General features: G+C 32.1%; 2 protein-coding genes across 6 annotated transcripts in view; one reads left to right on the top strand and one right to left on the bottom strand.

Annotated features, from left to right (window-relative positions):
• Nucleotides 1-26744, bottom strand: part of LOC114272435 (uncharacterized) — a 313860-nt gene that overhangs the window by 224797 nt on the left and 62319 nt on the right. The gene's annotated exons all lie outside the window — the stretch shown is intronic.
• LOC145796828 (rust resistance kinase Lr10-like) lies at nucleotides 18838-22482 on the top strand. Its single transcript, XM_082882108.1, has 3 exons — nucleotides 18838-19690; nucleotides 21150-21176; nucleotides 21256-22482. Exons 1-3 carry the CDS (start codon nucleotides 18928-18930, stop codon nucleotides 22359-22361), a joined length of 1896 nt encoding a protein of 631 aa, XP_082738234.1. The 5' UTR covers nucleotides 18838-18927; the 3' UTR covers nucleotides 22362-22482.

The raw sequence follows: 26744 nt of genomic DNA, 5'->3' as shown, positions 1-26744 counted from the left end.
CAAACCAAATATTTTGTGCAATGATTGAGGCTTTATTTTATTTTATTTATGTATGTTTTAATCAGCTAAAATTAATTGAAGTCTCCTTCCTATTAGACAAGTCAAAGAAGAGCGGAGAAGACGCAAACCTTATTTCGTGGATACACACCTCCAAGTTGTTGAAAAATTATTAGGGTTGGTTTGGGAAGTAGATTGGCTTTTTAATTTTTTGATTTTTTTAGTTATTTTAATCTGGGTTAAAAAGTTTGGTTTTGGAAAGATTTTTTAACTTTTTTGACTTTTTTTGTCAGAGAAGAGTAATGATTATGGGTTAAATATGATATTTTATTTGTTGTGGCTAAAATAGTCTATTTTATCTTTTGTGGCTATTTTAGCCACAAATCTTCTTCCCAAACGGAGTGTCAATGGCTTCACATCAATCATTAATTATTACTCCTTCCGTTCCAAAATATTAGTTCCTTATTTTATTTTTCATTGTCTCAAAATATTAGTCTCTTTTCAAAGATCAAATACAACAATAATATAAATTTCCTATTTTGCTACTCTTTTAAATTAATAAACAATATAAAAAGTACAATTATGACATTGATATTCTCAAAAATGTACTATCAAAAGGGTAATTTTGGAAAATTAACTTTTTTAAAGTGCAATAATTGTACTATTAAAAAAAAGTTGAATTTCTCAAAAAGGACCATTATTTTGGGACAGATGGAGTATTAATTGATTGAAGTCTCCTTCCAATTAGACAAATCAAAGAAGAGTGCAGAAGGAGTAAGGATCCTCTCCTTACCTTCTCTACTTGACTCCCTCCTTGTATGATCAAGATTCATCTTAAGAAAATTTAATGGTTCAGATCATTCCAAAAAAATTACTTTTTAATTTTTAATTTTTTTAATAAAGTGATCTGAGCCGTTAGATTCTCTTTAAATAAATCGTGACTGTTGCAAGGAGGGAGTTAAGTAGAAAACGAAGGAGAGAATCCTTGCTCATGCAGAAGACCTAAAAGCATCTCTGTTAAAACATTTGTCAAAGTCATAATATAGTAATTTAGTCAAAAATAGCTTCTCTAATGACATACTATGGCGCTGTTTGGGAAGAACGTTTTTTGGTTTTTTTTTTATTTTTTTTTCACTAAAAGACAAATTGGTTACAAATCCAAACAAAATATCACATTAAATCTCATAATCATTTCACTTTTTCTCTCACAAATATCACATCCAATCACAAAAAAACCAAACTATCTTCTCAAACACAAAAAAAAAAAAATTCTCTAATAATATTCTACAACTAAAAAAACCTAAAAAAAAATTCACTTCCCAAACACCCACTACGACAATTACCAAATCATGTGTCAAAAATCTACCAAGTTATTCAAAAATCAACTGCTTTCATGATACACACGAGTCCAGATCATCTGCTGCTCTTTCTTGCGGCCCTTCCTGCGGCCCGCCAAAACAACGTCGTTTTGAGGTTTTTTTTTGTTTTTTTTCCCCTCCTTCTTACTTTACTTTTCAGTCCTTCTTCATTTTTGAACTTAGCCCCTTTGAGAGAGACGAACAGAGAGGCGAAAGGAGTGAAATGGGTGCTCAATTTCAATGGATAACTCTGCACATGAAATGTGAAGCAAACCCTTGCACTGTTAACAAGCATAAACCCAATCTCCATCAACAATCATCACAGGAACTGCAAGTACAAATCAAGTTCCTATCTTTATTGCACAAAATCAATGGATGTGGGTGTTTGGGTTGCTGAAACTCAATCTTCTTCTTTTGGGTATTGTTGTTTTGCTTGGGATTGAGTAGAGCACACTTGAAAAAGCATCGGATTGACCTATGAAACGATTTTGTGGGTTTGGGTCAAAAGACGAAGATTGATTTCGGCGTGGGTTCTGCATCTTTTTAGCAAAGAATTTTAGAGAGAGAAAGAATGGTGGCGGAAGAGAGATAGTGTGCGGCGATTGATGGGTTCTGATAGGGTTTTTTGATGGAAAGTTATGATTTTATTTAGCATTTTGATTGTTGAGATTGAAAACAAAGTGATTGGGGGCAGGAGATATATGTATATACATAGAGAGATAGAGTTAAAAGAGATGGATACAGAAAGGGTACTTTGACTGAAGAGAGAGCTGGGAGAGAGCGAAAGAGGGAGTTGATGAACAAAACGACGTCGTTTTGGTGAGGGCGGCAGGGAGAGCCGCAGGAAATGGCAGCAGATGATCCTTACTCGGATACATACCCCCTGCCCGAGTTGTAGAAAAATTGTTCAATGGCTTCCCATCAATCATCCTCGTCGTCATCATCATTATTATTATTATTTTGAATGTGCGTAATATGAATGATATCATAATTTGTAGTGTTAATACGATAAATATTTAGGATGAGTTAAAATAACTCATCTCAAATTAAAATAGTTAATGAAAAAAAAACACTCAGGTCTTGTTTGGAGTGTCTTAAAAAAGTTAAAAAGTCACTATCTTATTTAAGTTACATCACTTATCTATCACATCACTTCAAACCCAAACCATATCCAACCCATATTTTATAAAAATTCAAAAAGTGCACTTATTTAGATCATTCCAAACCACCCCTCAATCACATTTTTTTTTAATATTTTTTCATTAAAAATTAAATAATTAATTAAAATAATCTATTTTTAATTAGGGCCAAAATTACTTTTACCTAAAAATAATACAATAGGTCCAAATCAAATACCACTTGATAATAATCACAATTAGTTATAATTAATATTATACTGAATAATAATAAACATGAAAATGGATCATAACCAAACAGCACTAAACGTATAACCAAATACATTTTTTTATCATAACCAAAGAATAATCATAATGGGTCATAACCAATACCATAAGCTACATTCTATAAATTAATCAAATTTAAAGAGTAAATTACAAATGCACTCCTTAAGATTTGTTTAAAATACAGATTGTCCTTGTAGTTTAAAAATTTACAAATACTCCCTTGTCAAAAAACTCTATTTAACAAAATTAATTGAATGTCTCAAAATACTTGTTATTGTAGGACTTCAACGTTTTTTTCTCGCCCATGTCAATGGTAAGCAATTGATCTATCTCAACTAGCATCTTGGTGTTTGTTTTGAACCGAGTAACAAATGCCTCTGCGAGTTACATCCAGGAGGCAATACTTTCCTTTGGCAACTTCTCGAACCAAGTCAAGCTCAATTCTCCAAGGCTTGACGAAAACAGGATGCACATCAAAGCCTCATTGCGCCGGTGTATGGCCATTATTTGTCGAAAGTGGCCGAGGTGTATGTAAGGATCTAATTTCTCGTCGTATATATTAAACTTAGGCTGGTTGAGGCCTACGGGTAGGGGTGAGTTCTCTATCACTGGAACGAATGGCAAGCTCTGCAACTGAACTAGTGCTTTGTCTGCAAGTTCATATACAAGGCGCGGCATTGGCATTCCAACTTCAACTCTTCCATGCGTCCTAGGAGCCAGCCACTATAGAGTAGGGACCTTTTGGAGGTCCCTAGCTTGGGCATCTTCCTTTCTTCGTGCCCTTTCCTCTAAAACTGTCTGCAAATCTATTGATCTAGACAACTTAGTGTGTCTTGAAGAGGTTTAGTGAGTGTGGAAGGGTCAATAACTGCTCCCCCTCAGTGTATGATCTTTCAGGCCTAGTTCTCTCTGATCTGGAGTAACGAGTCTTGGAAGTTCTCGAATGTGTGTTGCTTGTCCAGAGGCTCCTACTCTCTGAGTGTGTGGGTATGATGCACCTATCCTGCTCCCCGGAACGATTGGATTGTGTCCATCCCTCGCAAATCTCTACCCCTGCCATGCCTTTGCCTTTCATCTGGCGCTTCAACGCTTCCATATCCGTCGTCATCCTTCTTATCAACTCGTCTCGCTCCCTCACTCGATCCTCTATAATCTAGGAATTTGTCCTCTTCCTTTGTCCATCTAGGCTTCTGGATCGACGAGGGCTTAACCCCCGCTTTTCTCGGGCCCCCCTGTGAGGGTTTCGTTACTAAGGGTCCAAATTCATCATGCGTGGAGCAAGAGGCAACTCTTCGCCTCTCTTGTTCCCTTCTAGGGTTTGCCCGTCGATGGAAGATTACGACAAGTCTTCGACGTACACCATTGAAATCAGTTGAAGGAAAACTTTAATCAAGTGGAAAGTTCTCTGTATCACTTCCCATAGACGGCGCCAATTGTACGAGCACGAAATAATCCTTAATCCTGTTGATCAAGCTTTCTTTTCTCCAAACATCGTCTTTCAATCACCTGAAAATACAAATGTGAGCTAACCGGCGGGTGTGTGCCAGAAGCCCCTTCAGCAAGTTAACAAAAGACACAAAAACTCTGTGTATTCGGGAGTTTGAATTGCAATACTTGAGATTAGGGTTTGGCATGAGCTTTTGTAGATTTTGCATGGCACAACCCTAGTATGACCCTAACTCTCCTTAGCAGAGTCCTCCTAGGAATCATATTCCTAAAGGATAATACTCATCCTTTAACACCCTTCTCACTGCAAGTCAAGTGAGATGGCGCATAACTCTCTACTTGGCTACCGTCATGCAACTGAACTGTATTCTGTCATCCATTGGTTTAGCCGAGCTACATGCAACACCGTGCTAGGATAGCTCGACATGTCACCATTTTCATGTATCACGGTTTATCACTATGCTAAGGCCTAATTTTGTTTGATCGTCTTCCGCTGTAGTTTGGTCAAGGTGTTGACCGTCACTCTGAATTCACTAGGTCCCAAAATATGAATCTCTACTGGTCTGGTCAAATACCTTTGACCGGCCTAGCCTTGTTCGGCCCTAAATCGAGGTGGACAAACCCGCAGCTCAGCCCACTCTGCAGCCCAACTTCTCAAGACCATTCTTACTAGCTCGGCCCAATTTGTTCACGCAAATTACCCACTAAGTCACGATACCAAAACAATATGTATGTATCACCACAATATTAGTAGAAATCATAAATGGCAAGATTTATTCGATTATCTCCAATGATATAATATTAAAATGGATAGTCAAAGTTATATGAACAAAGTATACCAACAATTCTTATTCTTGGCCGTTTATGTTATTTTGATTCTTATAATTTTAATTATTCAATTTTGACATTAAATTTATAATTTTGTGTCAATTTGATCAAATTAATTATAATTGTTAGTATGTTTTTTATGAAAATGTGCACATGAGCCGCGCCCACCATGCTTTTATAGACACAATTATAAATTTGTTCATTTTAGTGAGTTAAAACTCAACCAATGTAGTGACAATTGTTTGTCAAAAATCTTAATCAACATTATCAATTAGACTATCTTGACACAAAATGTAAAATTATGGGTCAAATTTAAATTAATTAAATTACAAAAATAAAAATAACACAAGAGGTAAAATGTAAGAGTTACTCTTATAATTTGTCCAAGTTAAATTTTGATAACGTTATAATGTTAAAATGTCAAATTTTAATAGTGCTATTTTACTGGTGGCTAGTTTTTATTTTTTAAAAAAATAAAAGCAAGTCACAATATGTCTTTCGCGAGCCTTATGAAAAGACAAGAAAAAAAAAAAGGATAGAATCTAAAACAACCGACCTTACAACTAAAATTGCCCGTTGAATAAACAAAGGCTCTTTTTGGGAACATAGTTTTAAATTTTATAATTTTTTGATCTAAATTATAAGAAAAAGGGGATTCTTAATCTAAATTTTATAATTTTTTGAATAAACAACCGACCTTATAAGAAAAAGGGGATTCTTAATCTAAATTTTATAATTTTTTGATTTTTAAAATTAAAAAAATCTTCTATTAGCTATCTCTTATTCAAGCAAAAAAAAATAAATAAAAATTAATATCCCTTAATTTATGACTTTCAAATAGAAAATATGTCAAATCTAAAAAAAAAAATGAAAAGTATACTTCCATTTCAAAATTCAAATTTGAAGATCACTAAATATAAAAAGTAATCTATTAATTTAAATTTAAAATTGACACAATATAAATTTAAAATTATATTTTACAAGAAAATGTTTTTAAGAAGATTCAAAATCCCATACGAAATCTATATACTATTATAATTGTAAACCAATGTCATTTTATTAACGTTGAAAGTTCCAATTCTTTTTTTTTAATTTAATTTTTTTGGTTTTATTTAATTATTGTTAATATGTGTCACAATATGATTGGTCTATATATTAATTTTATACTCTTAAAATAAAATTTTATATTTAGATTTTTCCTTAAATTATGTTACCAGAATAAAATCAATATTCATTCCTTAATTTATGCATATTTTATTAAATTATAAAATAAAATTTTAAATTTAAGTTATTTTTTAAATTATATTACTAAAATTAGAATAAGATCCATATTCACATGTGTCATAATGATGTGTCATAATATTATTGGTCTAAACATAATATGTTATTAAATACATGTATTCAAATTATTAATCGCTATTAAAAGTTTATATTTTTATTTTTTTTGTCATTTTTGGTTTTAAATTTTATAAATTTTTTTTATAGCCTTCTAAGCTATAAGGACTTAAACAATAAAAAATTTTAATACAAATATTTTTTTTAACAAAAGACAAAAACATTAAGAAAATGAATGACTTTTTTAACAATTGCCAAATATAATGGATTCTATTAACTTTTTTTTATCTCAATTGTCAATAAAAAAAATTAAAAAAAAAAAAAAATTGGCTTAAATAGTTAAGAAGTGGCTTTTGCTAAAATCAAATAGAAATAAACATTTTTTTATTTTTTTATTACAAATGATAGTTGGTGAAACTTATTTTTTTATATAATAAAAAAAGAAAATGGGAGTTACTTGTGATAATTTATTATTCCAACAATACTACCGACTCACACTTTCACCCACAATAATGTGGCAAGGGAGTTGGACCCCATGTCATTGAATGTATAACAAATCAAGTGTTGATGTATATGATACAATTGTGGGTGTTTTTTTTTTTTTTTGTGGGTCTCAAATATTTTTCTTATTGTTCATCTATACCTTTTTAACACTTGCGAAATGTGGTGGATCCTGTTAATTTTTTTTTTTTTAATTTCAATTGTCAATTAAACAAACTAAAATAAAAAATGAATTTTTTTTTGCTCAAATTGCTAAAAAGTGTCTTTTACTAAAACAAATAGAAATAAATGTTATTTTTCGAATAAAAGTGATGATTTGTGAAATATCTTTTTTTTATTTAAAAAAAATTGAGGGTTATAGGTAATAATTTATTGCTGATAGTTGAAATGAGAATACCATTTTAAATTTTCTTCTTACCTTTTTTATTTGGAAAATGTCTCGTAGCTCAAATTTTGTGGCTAAAAAATGGCTCAAAGTCGTTTTGGTCATTTTTATGTTGTTCTGTACTCAAAACGACGTCGTTTTGGCCATTTGAGCCACTTTTGAGCCACAAAATTTGAGCTACGTAGCATTGTCGTTTTTATTTTATAATCCAAATACTTTTATTTTGTAAGAAATTTAATTTTATTATATTTTATTGTAATTTTTAAATTAAAAATAATTTTTGAAAAATCTTATTTAAATTATTTTATGCTATTATAAAATGTATTTTTTTTAATATTAACTTATTCAATGATCCCTTTCTAAAAGGTGTATTTGCTTTTATTCATTAATGTTAAGGGGTTGTTTGGGATTATATAAATAAATGTATTTTTTGATTTTTTATGAAAAAAATGTGAAATATGAGTTAGATTTGTAGTGATGTGGTAGAGAAGTGATGTGAGTCAAAAAATAATTGTAACCTAAATAGAATAATATATCAAAATAGCATGTGCTATTTTAGCATTTTAGCACCTGCCAAACACCCCCTATATTTTTAATTAATCTTATTTATTATTAAAAAATAAATTAGCAAATAATTTTATATATTTATATATACAATTTTGTTTTGATTGCCCATGTTATTTGGTATTTCTGCCTAAATCCATTCAAATTTATTCAAAATTTTTAATTTTGCATAACTTCTCACCGAATTAAAAATTATGTTGCACAATCTTTAAAAGTGTATAGACTTGACTTGAATTGCTTGAGCTCAACTCGTCCAAATTTATAACTTTAGTAAGGGGGTTGAAAGTTACATAATTAAAATTGTGACAAATTTAAAATTGATACATAAATTGTGATAAAATTGTAAACTTTAAATTGCAAGTTTCAATTTTTTTTTTATTTTCATAATTTACATACAAAAATTTAACTATTTATATTATTTTATGTAAACATATTTTATTAATTTTTTCACATCTCGTACATAGCACGAATTTTCACTAATAGTTAATAAAGATAAAATAAGTTGAAATAATTAATAAGATAAAATATCATATTTAAATTATAATTTTTTTTTCTCACAACCATCAAATCAACTTCCCTCCTCCCCCAAAACAAAATAGAAGAAAAAACTAGTTAACTTCCTAAGCTTCCGTTTGGAAAGTAGGTTGGCTTTTTGGCTTTTTGAATTTTTTGGCTATTTTAGCCTGGGCTAAAAAATTTGGTTTGGGAAGGACTTTTTGACTTTTTTGACTTTTTTTTGTGAGAGAATAGTGTAATGATTATGGGTTGGATGTGATGCTTTGTTTGTTATGGCTAAAATAGCCTATTTTATTTTTTTTTTTGGCTAAAATAGCCAAAAAAAAAGCCTTGGAAACCTTCTTTGACTAAATATAAATTTTTTAGTCAAGTTAAAATAATCAAAAAAATAAAAATAGATTAAAAACTAACTAAAATAATCAACTATGAGTCAAAAATAAAAAAAATTAAGAAAGAAAAGTCAAAGAAAATAACAACCTAACAAATATTTTGTGCACCTATCTTAAAAACCAAATATTTTGTGCAATGATTGAGACTTTATTTGTTTTTTTGGGTATTTTGGAAAGATGGTTAAAAGTTATTTTTTGATTTTTTTAAACTTTTTTTTTGTGAAAGAGTGAAGTGAGTTAAAAGTTGAGATACAAGTCCAAAAAAAAAATAAAATTAAGAAAGCTAAGCCAGAGAAAATAACAACCTAACAAATATTTTGTGCACCCATCTAAAAAAACAAATCAGTGTGTTTGGTTTTAATTTTTTTAATTTAATTTTTTAAAAATTGAATTTTTTATTTTCCATATTTTTTTTTTGTTTTTAGTGAATATTTTTTAAATTTTAAGTAATTTTTTACTTTTTTAGATGTATTTTACTTAGATGTATCAAAATAATAAAATATTTGTGAAAAAATATTTTAAAAAATTAATAAATTCACAAAAATATGAAAAATGTACTAAATTTTTATTTTTATTTTTTGTATTTTTTGATATTTTGTGTATTTTTTAAAGATTTTTTTTTTCACAAATATTATATTTTTTAAGTGTATTTATATTAAGTGTATTTAAAAATTTAAAAAGATTGTTTAAAATATTAAAAAAAATTTATTGAAAATATTAAAATATGAAAAATAAAAAAGTAAAACTTTCTAAAAATTATTTTTTTGAAAATCAAAACCAAATAAACTGAATATTTGGTTTGGCATCCCAAAAACAAAATAAATGCACATTTTTTATCTTTTTTAAATCACATCTATCAATATATATATATATATATATATTTTCTATATATTTTTTATAAAAATTTAAAAAATATACTTATTTAAAACATCTCAAATGATTGAGACGTTATTTTATTTTATTTATTTATTTTTTAATCTGCTAAAATTATATGAAGTCTCCTTTAGACAAGTCAGAGAAGCGTGAAGAAGACGCAAACCTTACTTCGTGGATACACACCTCCTGCCCAAGTTGTAGAAAAATTATTCAATGGCTTCACATCAATCATTAATTATTGTTAATTGATTGAAGTCTCGTTCCAATTAGACAAGTCAAAGAAGAGGGCAGAAGACCCAAAAGCAACTCCGATGTATTGTTAAAACAGTTGTCAAAGTCATAATATAATAGTTTAGTAAAAAATAGCTTCTCTAACATGCTATACCAGCTGTCAAGTTTGACAATTGTCGAATAATGTGTCAAAAATCTGTTAAGAATATCTCCAACAATTCACTAAATTTTTTATTAAATTTAAATAAAAAAAGAATTATTTTTTTAATCTAATACAGATGGCTTTAATAGTTGTCATCAAAGTAGGGATCGACCGGTCGATTGACCGGTTAGTGTATTTTATTTTTTTTTACCTCTTTGAACATTTAGACCTGTTTGAACCAAAATATTTGCAAGAGAACCGATCCACCGGTTGGTCTCCTCCAACGGTAACCCATAGTGTAATGGTGAAATCTGGAGTCTGTTCTCATTTTGGTGAAACTTTTGGTGAATTCTTGATTAGATATTGATTTGGTGAAACCATTGGAGCACCAAAAAACCACTTTTTCACCAAAATTTAAATCTGATGCCAAGTTTGATGAAGCGTTGGAGATGGTCTAAGTCACCCAAAAACTAATAAGTGTGTTTAGTTTAAATTTTCTATATTAAGTTTTTTAAAAATTGAATTTTTTAGTTTTCGTATTTTTTTTTTAGTGAATATTTTTAAAATTTTAAACATTTTTTTTTAATTTTTTTAGATGCACCTTACTTAGATCTATCTAAAAAGTAAAAAATTTGTGAAAAAATATTTTAATAAATACATAAAAATACAAAAAAATGTACCGAATTCTTGTATTTTTTTTATATTTTTGGTATTTAGTGAATTTTTAAATGATTTTTTTTACAATTTTTTTTACTTTTTAGGTGTATTTATGTTATGTGTGTCTAAAAAGTAAAAAAATTACTTAAAATATTAAAAAAATCAGTAAAAACAAAAAAACACAAAAAATAAGAAAGTAAAATTTTCTGAAAAGTGTTTTTTGAAAAATGGAAACAAGCAAGCTGAATTGCTTTCTTCTTTCCTTTCTTTCCTTTCAGTTAGGACATTTTCAGAATGTTTGAAGTTTTTTTTTTTACAAAAAAAAAAAAAAAAACGAAATTTGCCATTTTGTTTAAAACAGAATTCACCAATTACTTCAGGACGTGTCTAAAAAAAAAAATACCAAATTCACTAATTTGTGCCTTTCCCAGACAAATTTCACCAATACAAAAGTCACCAAATTTCAATAATACCAAATTAATCATCTTCAGCAATATCATCTTCAAATAATCAACAATACCAAATTTCAGCAATACCAAATTAATCATCTTCAAAAAATACCAAATTTCAGCAATATCATTTTCAAATAATTAACAAGAATATCAACAGACATTCTCAAATGAAAAATATCAACAAAAATACTAACAAGAAAAATACCAACAGGAATGTCATCTTCAAAAATACCAACAGAAATAATCTCAAATGAATTTCTCAAATAATCTCAAATGAATTTTAGAAGAAAAGTATTTGAATTTGAAAGCCGAATTTATTCAAATTTCTCTAATATTCATTTTCTCCATCAGAAAACCAATTTGAAGGAATGTGAACATTGGGGGTTGAAGAAGAGGGTTGAAGATGGGGTTTAGGGCTTCGAAGGATAGGTGAATGGGGGTTAGGGCTTCGAGAGATAGGGATAGATGAATGATCTGGTGGTGGTTCTGGAGAGAGAGAGAGAGAGAGAGAGAGAGAGAGAGAGAGAGAGAGAGAGAGAGAGAAAAAGAGAGAGAAGAAGGTGGGTGGATGAGAGAAAGAGAATCAATGAGTGTGGATGAGAGAAAGAGAGGAGGTGGATGAGAGAAAATGAAAAGAAACATCGATTTCTCATCGATCTGAAGATGAAGTTGATTCGAAGCTCATCGATCCAAGACGAAGATGAAGTTGATTCAAAGCTCTCTCTCTCTGATCTTCACTGATTTGAATAGAGTGATAAAGAAGTTGAGAACTAGAGTGAGAGATGAAGATGGTGAGAGTGAGAGAGATAGAGGCAACAGTGATAAAGAGAGTGATAAGAGAGATGAAAGGATAGAGACGTAGAGACATAGAGAGAGGAAATGTCGGCAGAGAGGTTTGTCTTCAGATTTGAGTAGATCATTCTAGAGGATTGATCTCAACCGTTGATTAATAACAATCCAACGGCTGAGATCTTGTTCAGTAATCAACCTCCAAAATAATCCAAGTGTGCTATTTTGTTCATTAAAAAAAATAAAAATTAAATAAAAACACAAGTGAAATATAAATTGGCAATTTCTTTTTCATTTTTGTTCATTAACCTCCAAGATCAATTTCTTTTTCATTTTTTATATTTGTCTAGTCATGTATAATATAAATATATTATTTTTTTTACAAACAGATTAAAAAAGGTCACAAAATACAAAAAAATAAACTACAAAAAAAAAAATCATTAAAAAATCTATATCTAAACAACACCTACAAACTTAAGGAGAAAGTTAGTTGAGATTTGTTAAAATAACATGTGTACTATTAAAGCATCATTACTATAATTTGATAAATTATTACTATTCATTATCAAATTATAATAATAGTAAATAGTATTATAGTATTAGTAAGGGCAAATTATATATACCCCTCTCAAGGTTTAGTAAAATTACAGATAGCCCCCTGAGGTTTGAGAAATTACCGATACCCCCTGAAGGTTATATTTGCATAACAAATTAGGAAGCAAATTGTTATGAAAATACAAATCTCAGGGGGCAATTTGTTATGAAAATATAAACCTTAAGGGGATATCTGTAATTTCTGAAACCTCAGAAGATATCTATAATTTAACTGAACCTCGAGGGAGGTATATGTAATTTGCCCTATTAGTAACCATCGTTGAAGATGCTTTCGTGGATACTGCCCAAGTTGTAGAAAAATTATTCAATGCCTTCACATCAATCATTATTATTAATTTTTTTTTTCTTTCTTTGAATGTGCGTGAATGTTATCATAATCAACAATGTTTCGTAGCTTGAAACGATTCGGCCCGAATGGCTCGACTACCTAAAACAACGTCGTTTTGGGTAGGTTTTTTTTTTCTCTTTTTTTTTTCTCTTCTCTTGTGTTTTGTCTCTGAACAGACAGGAGAAGGAGATAGAAGGAGGAGGAAGATACAAGAAGAGAAGGACAAGACAGAGGAGGGTGATTTGTTAGCTTTCCCATATTTTTGATTTGGGTTTGATTTGGCTCTCTCTCTCTCTCTCTCTCTTCTCTACTCCAAAAGCCTCCTTCTCCTTTCCCTTCTTCGACACCCACAATCCGGATCACCGTCGGAGTCTACGACGAGGCAAGGCGAGCTCCTTCTCTTCCCCCTCTATTTTGGGTTTGATTGATTTTGTATGATTTGGTCTGTGGCTTATTGGTTTTGATTTTGATTTTTGGGTTTGACTGATTTGGGTTTGATCTCTTTTCCCAGATTTTTGGGTTTGGTTTGTTAGCTTTTCCAGATTTGGTTGGTTTTGGGTTTGATTTGTTAGCTTTACCAATTTTTTGATTTGTTAGCTCTCCAATTGATTAATCGTAAACTAATCTTCAATGTTTTTTGCCAATTTGGGAGATGAACAACAATTTTGATTTGTTCAGAGAGTTTGGAGAGAGATGAAAATATATTGACTAGATCAGCTCTCTTTCAATGGAGAGAGATGAACAAATCTGTTGATCAATAGTTCTTTCAATAAAGACATGAACAAATCAATGGAGAGATGAACAACTAAAATATAGTGCCAATCTAGGAAAGCTCTCCAATTATCATCGTAAACTGTTGAAGGAGAGAAAGAGATGAACAAAAGAAGAAGAAGAGAAGAAACAGAGCAAGGAGACAAAGGGAGAAAGGTTGAAAGTGAAAAGTCGGGCCACTCGAGCCACGCAAAAATCGAGCTACGAAACATTATTGTATCATAATTTGTAGTGTTAATACGGTAAATATCTGGGATAAGGTCAAGTAACTCATCCCAAGTTAAAATAGTTAATGAAAAAAAAATTCAATCATATCATTTTTTATTTTATATATATATATATATTTTTTTTTTGTAAAAAATTAAATAACTAATTAAAATAGTCTATTTTTAAACAGGCCCTAAATTACTTTAAGTTATAACTAAAAAGAATACAATAGGTCCAAATCAAATATCCCTTGATAGTAATCACAATTAGTTATAATCGATATTATAATGAATCATAATAAACATGAAAATAGATCATAATCAAACAATACTTAACATATAACCAAATATATTTTTTTTTATCATAACCAAAAGAATAACCATGATGGGTCATAACCAATACCATAAGCTACATTATATAAATTAATCAAATTTAAAGAGTAAATTACAAATGCACCCCTTAAGATTTGTTTAAAATACGGATTGTTCTTATTAGGTTTTTATTCTTGGCAATCCCGTTTGACAAAACTTTTTTCAGTTGTAATTTTGTTCAACTTTCATTTCAGTGAGGCTATGAGTTTTTAAATGCGAATCCAACCCGAATTATGCCTTGCAGAGATGCTTCAGTAGTTAATTCTTTCATGTTTCCCACTTCGCTAACTATGTTGGGGATCGACCTGCCTGGTTAGCTCGCGGGGGTCCAGGAGGCAGCGCCCCTTGCCGGGTCCAGGGCAGCGCCCTCGAAGCAAAATGTAAAAATACATTCGAAGTTGTTTGGTCGCTCGAGCGAAGGAGTGTGCGCTCGAGCGAAGAATCCTTGGTCCCAAAAGTTGTGTTTGTCTGCAAAAAATCTGAAAAGGAAGATTGTACGCTAGAACGAAGGAAGCTTGGCTTGAGCGACGCCACTTAAGGAAAATGCGCGTATTTGGTTCCTTACTCGTGCGAGAGAGTCTTCGCTCGAGCAACCGTCGCAGCCCCTGTTTTCTATAAGTACATGTTTAAATCAGTTTTTAGGGTTACGCCTTCTAGATCTTCTTCTTGGATATTAGGGTTTATATCTGGGGCTATTTTGCTTGGTTTCTTTGATGTTTAATTGAGTATTCAACTCATAGTTTAAGAAATTTACATCAAAGGATTGTTTGTTTAGTCTATACAAAAGAGAGTGTGTGTTCTTCGGTGGATTCCGGGGAATTCGAGGCTGAAACTTGGGTGGATTCTAGAGTGGCTCATCGTTGTGATTCGACATTGGCGTTGTGAATTCAACATTGGGTAAGACAATTCCGGGGTGAAAACGAGGCTGGAAGAGGCACATAGGGGTTGGTTCGATTTGAGCATGAATTCGCTAGATAATTGAGAGTACACTTGTGTAATTCCTTTATGTCTTCTTAGTGGATTGTTTTGTGGCTTTTACCAGTGTTTTTTTTTATCACAATTGGAGGCCCTCCAATTGTGATTTTTTTACGTAAAATCGTTGTGTCGATTTGTCTTAATTGTTTGATTGGATTGTTGTTTACTGCTTAAAATTGATACATAATTACAAATCAACATCTAGGGAATTCTAGATTTTTTCAGCCCTTATAGTTTGAAAATTTACAAATATTTCCTTGTCAAAAAACTCTATTTAACAGAATTAATTGAAAAATTAAAATTTCTAATTACTATCCTATACAATGATAAAATTAACTGCATTATTAATTGAAGTAAATTTCTTTCATCATTAAAAACTATTAATTGACTTGATGAGTTATTAATAAAATGAACCGTTTGTTATAAAATTAAAAATTTTAAGGGCTGGAATGTAATTTCTAGAATCATAGTGGACAAGTCATATTTTAAGCAAAAAGGTGTTTGTGATTTACCTAGATTTAAATTAGCCAGAGCAATTCTATAATACATTTCTCATTTTTTAGGGTTATATTATCATTATATATAAGTTATGATAATTTTTAGTCTTGATACACATGTCTCATAATTAAGCCACTTTGTCATAATTAAAGCACCCTAATGAATCATAACCAAACAAATGTTGTTAGTAGCATCTCAAATTTTCCTTTAGATATCATTACATTTTTTTATTAAAATTTTATCTCATTATAAAATTTTAATTTGATTCTCATTACTAGATCATACTTAACTCCCAGCAAATGGACTGAGGGAAGGTGAGAGAGGACTATCGCCATTCTTATGATTTTAAAAAGCCTTTTTATTATAATAATATTAGTAAATAATTATCTCTAAATTATATGAACTCACTCTCCTTATACATTTTTTTTTTTTTTTAAAATTTTCAGTGGCCAGGAGTTTGTAAAAAAAAATTAAGTGGCCACTCTCCTATATCTATAAAACATGGGAACTATGCAAATTAAAAAATTTGGATAAAATATAACAAAAGAAATTAATTTTTCATACCTAGTGTCAACCATAGATGCCTTGGATAACATAAAAGATTTTTTGGAAAAAGAGAAGAAAGTGGAGGATTAAGTAAAGATATTGTTCAGCATTTTAATTATATCCAATCATAATTGGGTCGGTTCCTACTTGGAACCAGCTCTCTAACCACCACCCTCTCTAGCTTCGGTGATCCTTCCTTTTTACTGGAAAAAACTACAGAGGATGTGAACACTTGCCCACAAACCCCAGCCACCAATCCACGAAATGTTAAATTTAGCACGTCAGAAAACAAAGTCAAGTAACCGGCAAAATTATTTAGTGCTGATTGTTTGTACCGCTCACCAATCACTAATATCATGTCATTTATTAATTTTCAATCACTTAATATAGAAGGAAAATGAGTGAGAACACTAATTAGTGCTATTACTAATGATGTGGTAGTGGGCCTCACCAGGAATGATTTGATGTTTTGACTTTGGTGTTGTATTTTTTTCCTTTTTTATTGAGTGTCATGTCATTAGTAGTCTTTTTAGAGCTCCAAAATTAGTAGTCTCTTATCATTGAATTAAGAATCTTATGTTTTTTACCAATCAAAACACCTCTGAAATATCACGTGAGCGTGACCAGAATCACTGGTCTTTTGGGAACACACTAGAAAAGTCACTTTTTGACTTTTCAGTTTTTTTAGTTAAAAAAATTAATTTTTTTATTCAAAATAATCTAATTTTTTGTTAAAAAAATCACTAAAAAAATTAATAAATTAATTTTTTACTAACTTCTCAAAACACTAAGAGCTCATTTGGGCTCTTTTGGCTCTTTGAGCCACGACAGACAAAACATCACATCCAACCCATAATCATTACACTTTTCTCTCACAAAAAAAATCAAAAAAACTAAAAAATCAAAAAATCCTTCTCAAATTAAACTTTTGTGCCCAAGTTTAAATAATCAAAAAAATTAAAAAATCAAAAAGTCAATCCACTTTCCAAACGGAGGCTAAATAACCTCTCCAAGTAACAGATGCCAGACTCGTCAAACTATTACCATGCGGGAGTTGAAGTCAAGTCTACTTTAGAAAAAAAATTGCAAAAAATAAAATAAATAAATAAAAATATGTACAGGAATATGTGGCTGGGCATTAGTTAAAAAATATTTTATACTTTTAGTTGTACTTGATTAGACAGATTTGGAAATTTCTTTTAAAAAGGCAAACAGTGCTGCTACAGACCCCACTGGGGGTCGACCCCAGTGACGTGACGGGCCTTTATTGGCCAGCTTTCTATTTTCTTTTTTTTTTTTTTTTTCTTTCTTCCAATCCCGCAGTGCCACGTGGCACTGGGGGGTCGGTGGGGGTGGCATTTGCTGGGGGTCCGGCGCATTTCTGAAAGGCAAATTATCGGCGCCTCTTAAGATTTGACTAAAATTCAAATTCATTCGTGAGATTTAAAAAATTATAAATTATTCCATGAGATTTATATTTATATAATAAATTTTGTTACATAAATATAAACTTCAAGAGATAATTTATTATGCAAATATAAATCTCAGGAGACGAGATGTAATTTCTTAAACTTCAAGGGAAAATTTGTATTTTAGTCAAATCTCAAGGGGAATGTTGGCAATTTACCCTAAAAAAAAAGCCTTCTGGTGTCATTTTAATCTTTATAATTTCAATTGATTCAATTTTGATCCTAAATTTATGATTTTGTTTCAATTTGATCAAATTAATTACAACTCTTAACTTTTTTTATGAAAAATATACATATAAGTGGCACGTATTATATTTTTTAGAGTACAATTATAAATTTACTAACCTTAATGAACTAACCTCAACGAATTTAATAATAGAAAATGCTATAAGTCCCAAATTTTCTACTGAATAAATTGGTTATTTGTTTGGTAAAAAAATATATATCCCTAACATTACTCATTAATGATTATTTTCAGTCAAAAACACTAACAATATTATCAATTAGATCAAATTGACATAAAATTTAAAATTAATGATTCAAATTGTGTCAATTGAAAATGTAATGACTAAAATAACACGCAGGCAAAATGTACGGAATTTGCCCAAAACAAAAGAGTAAAAAAAAAAAAAAAGTTAGCTCTTTTGACTTTTGAATTATTAAATTTTTTTTTTTGTTGAAGTTTTTCTAAATTTTTTCAGTTGTTTTTATTCTTTAAATCTTTTTATCCTAGATGGATCTGAAAATTGAAAAAAATTGAGGCAGATTTTAGAAAGAAAAAGAAATGAGATTGTAATCCATAATTTTTTTTTTTTTTAATGTAAAATGCTATGAATTTGAAGAAGTGTCTTGAATTTTACTTGGAAATGAGATAGGTTTTTAGCATGGATGATTGTGATTTATAAATATATTTTTTAAATATTTAGTAGGCGTTTGGGAAGAACTAAAAAAGTATATTTTTTTTTACATATATATATTTATTTAGGTCACATTAATCAATATTTCATCTCTACTTTTTTAATTACTTTCCTTAATTTTCTACCCAATTTTTATAAAAAAAATTTAAAAAATATATTTATTTAAAACATTTCAAACCACCCCTTAATATGGTTGATAAATTAGTTTTTTTTTTTTTTTTTTTTTCTTCCTCTCGGTACAGAAGTTGTCTCACCCAACTCCAACGCTATTAACAAATTCTTCCACCACAAAACCAACAACACACTTGGCAGAGTAGTTGGGATTTTGTTTCAGAGTATCAAATATTAGCCATTAATTAAGATGGCCATTTTCCATGGAATTCTGTTGCTCATAGTCCTATTATTCGTACCGATGGCTGCAGCAGCTACAGTTGGGCTCGGAGGAGGAGCAGAAGAACAAGATCTTGAGTGCTTACCAACAAGGTGCAGAGAGCATCACGGCCCTGAAATCCGATTCCCTTTCAGGCTCATAGGGAAACAGCCCGAGCACTGTGGGTATCATCCTGGCTTTGATCTTTCTTGCATTCCTCATTCCAAATACCCACTCCTCCAGCTTCCATTTTCTGTTAATGTTTTTGTTAACAATATTGACTACAAATCTCAGACCATAGATATATCTGACCCCAATCGCTGCCTCCCGCGACAGCTTCAAAACTTCAACTTATCTGCCTCTCCCTTCCCAGAATATCACGGCTGGTACTACGACCTTAGCTTCGTCAATTGTTCCCGGACACAGGATCTAATTTTCGATGGTGTGATTCGGATTGCTTGCCTTAGTGACCAGAGTCACCAAGTTTATGCCATTCAATCTCAGATGAAGCCGGCTTTATCTTGCACAAAGATGTATAGCATCTCACTTCCAGTTGACGTACAAGCTCAAGACATAATTGATGGTTTTCGATTGCAATGGAGTAAACCGGTATGTGGGGACTGTGAAGCACAAGGCAAGTATTGTAGATTGAAGAATAACAACAACAGCAACAACAACAACAGTGGCAGCGACAGTCAATTATTATTAAATGGATCAACTGAATGCTTTGACAAGCCCAGACAACCATCTATGGGTACACCTCTACTCTAGCTAGTTTCTTATATTTTGTTTACCATCTTATCTCATCTGTAATTATTGCGTTGGCTTTACACTGATGATGTTGTCTTCCACAACAATTTTGAATTGAAATCCGGGCCGAGGTTCTCTCCAGTTTGGACAATTTAACTGGAAATCCAATCCGAGTTTCGGATGTGCGCAACGTCGGTAATTTTACAAATTAATGGTTTAGATTTTGTTTACCTATTTACAACTCAATAGTATATCCAAACCAAACCAAACTAAACCTTAAGTCCCATCAAATGGGGTCGGCTACATGAATCATTCTTCTCTACGCGGCCCTATCAAAGGCCATTTCGTTAGTCAAATTAAGTAGATCAATATCTCTAATTACAACGCTAGCCAACGTTAATTTAGGAATACCTCGTCTCCTAACACTTCCATATACCGTTACAGTATCGTATCTCTTTACTACTGCCTCTGTTGGTCTCCGTTGAATATGACCAAACCATCTCAATCGATTCTCTCTCAACTTATCTTCTATCGGTGCTACTCCGACCAATTCTTGAATACACTCATTCTTAATTCTGTCTTGTCTAGTCTTGTCACACATCTACTTTAACATCCTCATCTCAGCCACAATGATCTTATCTACATGTTTCTTGGTTGCCCAACACTCTATCCCATACAACATCGCTGGTCTAATAGCCATTCTACAGAACTTACCTTTTAGTGTAGTGGGTATTCGTTTATCGCACAGTATCCCAGACACACTTCTCTACTTACACCATCCCACCTTAATCTTATGGGCCACATCCGCATCAATCTCCCCCATTGTTGTAATAATCGAACCTAAATAACGAAAATGTTCACTCTTAGGCAGTTCTTGGTTCTCAATCTTCACTTCTCCTCCACTTTCATTGTTACTGTTACTAAATTTACACTGTATATACTCTGTCTTAGTTCTACTTATCTGGAATCCTTTATATTCAAGAACTTTTCTCCAAATCTCCAACTTTATGTTAACTCCTTCTCTAGTCTCATCCACTAGCACGATATCATCTGCAAAAAGCATACACCATGACACGTCATCCAAATAAAAAAATTTAATCTGACACCCTTGTGATACAAGATCATTTTAGCTTCAATGCTCTTGTTTTATTTTGTTTTGATCTGTTGAATTACTTAGTCTTGTTGATTGTGTGAGGATGATAAAGTCTTGCCATATAGATTAGGTTGTGTGGTTTTTTATTAGAAGTTGTGCACCCAATGGAGCATATGTTGAGATCCAAACTTGATTTAAGCCTATATTAATTGCTGACATAGTTAGACTAGTATACGAGAAGGTTTAACCCTATTTGGATATCTGATTATATCATGTCAGTTTCTTTTACTTAGTTTATTATGAATCTACAGTAAAATTTTTTAATTATATTTATATATATGTATTTTAAGAAATCTTCAAACTTTTACAGGTGCATTGCCGAAACTAAAGATTGCAGGTGAAGTGGTCCATTCTATCATAATTCAATTGTCAATGAAGAGGTAGAAATTTACTAACATGGTCTATTATGATTGCAGGGGAAGTCCTAGGTCCGACTCTTCTTCTTGTAGTTGTCATTGCAATATATCATGTCTACAGATCAAACAAAATGAAGAAAGCGGATCAAGTAAAGATTGACAAATTTTTGGAGGATCACAAAGCTCTCAAGCCTGCAAGATACTCTTATGCAGATATCAAGAAAATAACAAATCAATTTGAGGACAAAGTAGGCCAAGGAGGTTATGGAATAGTGTACAAAGGAAAGCTTTCCAATGATGTTTATGTCGCGGTCAAGATCCTCAACAATATGAAAGGAAATGGAGATGAGTTCATCAATGAAGTGCAAACAATGGGTAAAATCCACCATATCAATGTGGTTCGCTTGGTGGGATATTGTGCTGATGGATTCAGAAGAGCTTTGCTTTACGAGTTCTTGCCAAACAATTCACTTGAAAAGTTTATAGCCTCTGATCAACAAAAGCGTTCACTTGGTTGGAAGAAACTGGAAGACATTGCTCTTGGTATAGCTAAAGGAATTGAATATCTTCACCTCGGGTGTGATCAACGAATCTTGCACTTTGATATTAAGCCTCACAACATCTTGTTGGACAACAAGTTTAACCCAAAGCTCTCTGATTTTGGTCTAGCAAAATTGTGTTCAAAGGAACAAAGTGCTGTATCCATGACTGCTGCTAGAGGGACTTTGGGCTACATTGCACCCGAAGTGTTCTCCAGGAACTTTGGGAATGTGTCATACAAATCAGATGTTTATAGTTTTGGGATGTTGTTGCTAGATATGGTTGGAGGGAGGCAAAATACGGTAACACAAAACACGAGTGAGTGTTATTTTCCAGACTGGATATACAAACGTTTGGATCAAGGAGAAGATCTAGGAATACAAATTGAGGAAGACGGGGATGCGAAAATTATAAGGAAACTAACAATTGTGGGACTTTGGTGCATACAATGGTACCCAGTGGACCGACCATCGATGAAAGTTGTGGTACAAATGTTGGAAGGAGATGGAGACACTCTAACAGTCCCCCACAGTCCATTTGCCTCCACAAATCCAATGCCAACGAGGGGAACAACGGGTGGGAGAACTTTTAATAGTGAGTTAGAAGTAATTTCTGAATCTGAATGAGAGAATGAATTAGTAATATTTTTCTAAAAAGTTGTTGATTATATAAAAGGAATTAATCTTATTGTTCTCACCAATGAGTGTATAATTAATTGTTTATCAATGTATTATTATAGCCTTTCAATACTACATCTTGTGCATTGTCTTTGTATTAAGAGTCATCTTACAAATGGTGCACTCTGTATCAGAAGGATTTATGATTTCGTATCAAAGTAGTATCAGAATGCATATCACCAATGGCCAATCCACAGTAAATCATTCTCTCCACAACAAATCTACAGAATGATTCAATCACGAGCTCATCGAGGAAGGCGATGATGGTGGGTTTGAAGTCTTCAATTTCAACCATCATCAACAATCAAAATCAAAGAAAAAAAGTCCTATATTTCAACAGAATGCTAAATATTGATTAAATAAAAAATTCTTAGAAATCAGAGCACCGACCGATTTCTTTGTTCACATCAAATTTGTCATCTTAATCATCATCATCATTGTCTTCATCTTCCTTTTGAATCTTCTTTTTTATTTTTGATTGCTTTTCTTGATCTTCTTGTTGAATTAATCGGAGATATTTATTAAAAAAATAAGAACTCGGATATATCTTATTAATTGGACTTATTTATTCATAAAGTTTTAGAATTTTTTTATTATTTTATTTAAATATTAGCTCTCCTTTTAATAATAAGAAAATTTTGATTTTTTTATAAATATTTTGTGTTTATAAAATGATTATTTAATACTAATAATGATACTAATAAATTTATTAAAATGATAAATCGTTAGGAGATTTTTACTTTCATTTGTGAGTTTTGATTTATTTTTATTTTATTTGTCTTAGTTTCTATTGACATATGCCTTGAAAAGTGTAATTAGTTGAATTATATTTTGGATAATTTACATTTAAGACCCTTGCACTTTTATCAAATCTTCGCTTTAGGCTGTTCACTTTTAATCATAATAGGCAATCTTACTTTAACCAAAATCTCATTTTAGTTTTTTACTTTTAATTATAACAGTCAACCTTTTATACTTTAAATCAAGTTACATCCATCTACTGTCACTACAACAATTTGCACCTTCAGCGACCAAATTTGGCGACTAAAACCTTTTTAGTCGCCAAAAGTCAGACCTTTACCGACTAATCTCCCTTTTGGTCGCCAATAGTTAGTATTTTAGCTACTAAAATTTTTTAGTAGCCATATATTAGTTATTGGTGACTAAAAAAAAATTTAGTCGCTAAAATTCATGTAAATAGGCGACTAAAAAGGTTTTAGTAGGCGTTTGTCTATTTTTTTGGCTACTAATTTTGATTTTAGTCGACGTATATAGCCTTTTGGCGACCAAAAAAATTTTAGTTGCCAAAAGATAGGCTTATTTACTAAACTATCAGTGACAAAAATAATTTAGTCGTTGTATGGTTAGTGTTTTCCAACAAAAAGAATAATTAGTAGCCAAATTAGACAAATAGACATTTATTTGCCGACTAAACAGAATTTAGTCGCTAAAAGTAGGCAAAAAAAAAAAAATTAGAAGGAAGCTTATGAATTGGCGCGCCCTCCTGTTTCACACATATTTTTTGAATCTATTTTGTCTCACAAACACAGACCACTCACCGCAAACCAGAGGCCCGCTCACCACCGATTGTCACTACCATCATCGATGGCCACCGTCCATCTCCACCATCGCACGTCACCACCACCACCGCCGACACCGAAATCACCACCAACACTGCTGCAAATCACAGGTTTGTTTCTGTCTCTCTCTGTTCGGTCCTCTCTTGGGTGTTACGATCTGGTTCTCTCTTTCTCTATCAAGCCATCTCTTGGGTTCCCTCTCTCTCTCTCTCTCCCTTCCCCTATTTCCCCATTTCTCACACTTAATCTAGGGTTTATATGCTTTTTTAGTTTATTTTTGTATTGATTTCGGTTAAGGGCTCATTGGTTGAAGTGTTTGATTTTTATGAAATTATGAAATTCTTCATGTCCAAAATGGGTTTGATTTTTGTTTTATGGGTTTGAGTTTTGTGTTATGGATTTGATAGAGAAGAATAATACCACAGTTGTAGTCTGTTTGATTAGCTTAAATGTCACGACCCAAACCCGCCCTTATGGGTTTAAGCATCGTAACCGGCTAGTAGTCCGTGATTACCAAAGGTCTGCTTAATAGTAATGACAGTAATACAGAGTAAGGGGCTGGCGGAAGCCAAAACAGTAAATAAAAGATGTCCAATGAGCTGTGAAAAATCTGAAGGTAAAAAGACTTTTTCATAAACATGCCACATTGATAACCAAAACATATGTACATGCAACATATACACAAACATCCCCGTCAGGGACCAAATCCCTTTAACATAACTGTACAGTCAGAAAGTCTTAAACATCTATTACAAAATAGAGACAATAAGGGTGAATTTGGGACACCCCAAAATAGCCTTAGCTTGGACAGACTTGGAACCTCGCAGTGAAGCACAATGGTTGGCTTGACAAAACTAGGGCTTAACCTGATGCTCCTAGCATCGATCTGGTGCCTGTACACCTACATATAAATATAAACAGTGAGCTAAAGCCCAGGGAATAACAGCTGTGTAAAGAGGTTAAGAATGAATGTCTTTTCAGTAATAAAACAGTCATATTAGTCACTTAGAGACCACAGCAGTCATATGTGGTACATCCAATAGCAAAATAGTACAGTAGGTCTTAACAGACCGAACAGTCAGTTGATGGCCATCATAACAGTATACAGTATTGGTTCCAAGTATTGGAACCGACAGAGATCTCTATGATAGTAGCAGTACAGTAACAATAAGTTGCTATGGATACCACGAGTACAGTTCATCAATAGGACATCATTCATTCAGTAAACAGTATCACTTCAGAAAACAGTACGGTTAATTGTTTAGAAAATAATCATCATAGAACATATCTTTACAACATTGTTACTCACAGAGTACTGGGCTACAGATAGGTTAACGAGCGTCCTTGAATGCCAACCCTACACAGTAACAGAACGAACACACACTAAGTTACACACTTGGGATTAACATCTTAGCCCCTATCTTGACTTGGTGTGGTTCTATAACATTATCCTCATTAAGATGCCTTAAACTAGCATAGGAATGCCTAGGATGGAATGAGGATGCAAAGATGCACTTTAAAACACTTTCAAAATTTTCAGAAAACAGGAGTCTCGCTCGAGCGTGGCTTTTTTCGCTCGAGCGAGCTTGTTAAAACAGTGGGGTCGCTCAAGCGTGGACTTCCTCGCTCGAGCGGTCTGTAAAAAATGCAAAAAGTGCTGGATGTTGAAAATCCTCGCTCGATGCTCGCTCAACACTCGCTCAACACTCGCTTGAGCATGAGACACAGTCCCCGCTCGAGCGTAGGTTCCCTTGCTTGAGCGTGCGTCTGCGTGCACCAAAAACCTGAGAGCTTGCAATCTACGCTCGAGCTAGCATTCCGTCGATCGAGCAGAGCTTTGAACAAAAGATGGTCGCTCGAGCGTGGAAGGCAAAATCTGGGTTTTTCAGATTTGCCTCCAAAGCTCAAACCAAGAATTAAACTTATCAAAACTCAACCTTTTGGGCCAATTTTCTAGAAAATACATGGAAACTCATAGAACAACAAGTTTTGAAGATCAATTTTTGTAAAATCAAGTCCAAAGGTAAGTCAATTGAACGCAATTTCAAAGAAACTCTCATGAACTAAACAAGAACATAACATGCAAGAGATCTTATGAATTCTGGTGCTCTAAAACTTGATCACATACAAGATTAAGCTCAAAACTATGGGGAATTCATGGACTATAACAAAAACATGAACATGCATGTAAGAGTTTCCATGAAAACAACCTCAAAATGCAAGAATACGTACATGCATGCATGAATTAGCTCACAATTCAACTCTTCAATTCAATTCTTGACTCAAATCACTAATTTCACCGTAGACCATGCATGTAACAACTTAAATACATAATCAAAGGATGAATCCCCTACCTTAGGTCTTGAACTCTAGGTATTCTAGCTCAATTTTGCAAAACCTCTTCAATTCTTCTAAGTCTCCAAACTAAGTCTTGTTGAAGAACTCAATTCTCCTAACTCCCTCTCTCACACGGTTTGGTCTAGGAAGATGGATGAAAATGATGCCAACATATATCGAGGAGAATAAACAATGGCCTAGAATTGTCCATTAAGTGGCAATAAGGTAACAAATTCAAACCAATGTAATACAACTTTATTTAATCTAATTTAATCATTCCAAATCAATTTTTAATTAAACCGACCATAAAATCACATAAATTCTAATTAGCACAAAACACTAATCAATCTCTGATTCGGCCGCCGATAAAGCCTTCAATTCGCAGTTCGAAATTAAAACATGAACAGATCATTTA

The sequence above is a fragment of the Camellia sinensis genome, chromosome 8, assembly GCF_055761805.1.
Source record: "Camellia sinensis isolate YWXY chromosome 8, ASM5576180v1, whole genome shotgun sequence".
In the NCBI taxonomy this organism is placed as follows: domain Eukaryota; kingdom Viridiplantae; phylum Streptophyta; class Magnoliopsida; order Ericales; family Theaceae; genus Camellia; species Camellia sinensis.
The sequence above is the reverse complement of the archived record's forward strand: the minus strand, read 5'-3'. Positions and strand labels throughout refer to the sequence as shown.

Bases quoted from the DNA above. Each gene is read 5' to 3' on its own strand.
- LOC145796828 (XM_082882108.1), top strand. From the start codon at position 18,928: ATGGCCATTTTCCATGGAATTCTGTTGCTCATAGTCCTATTATTCGTA. The intron at 19,691-21,149 runs GTACACCTCTAC...AAACTTTTACAG, and splicing joins GCCCAGACAACCATCTATGG to GTGCATTGCCGAAACTAAAG. The intron at 21,177-21,255 runs GTGAAGTGGTCC...TTATGATTGCAG, and splicing joins GCCGAAACTAAAGATTGCAG to GGGAAGTCCTAGGTCCGACT.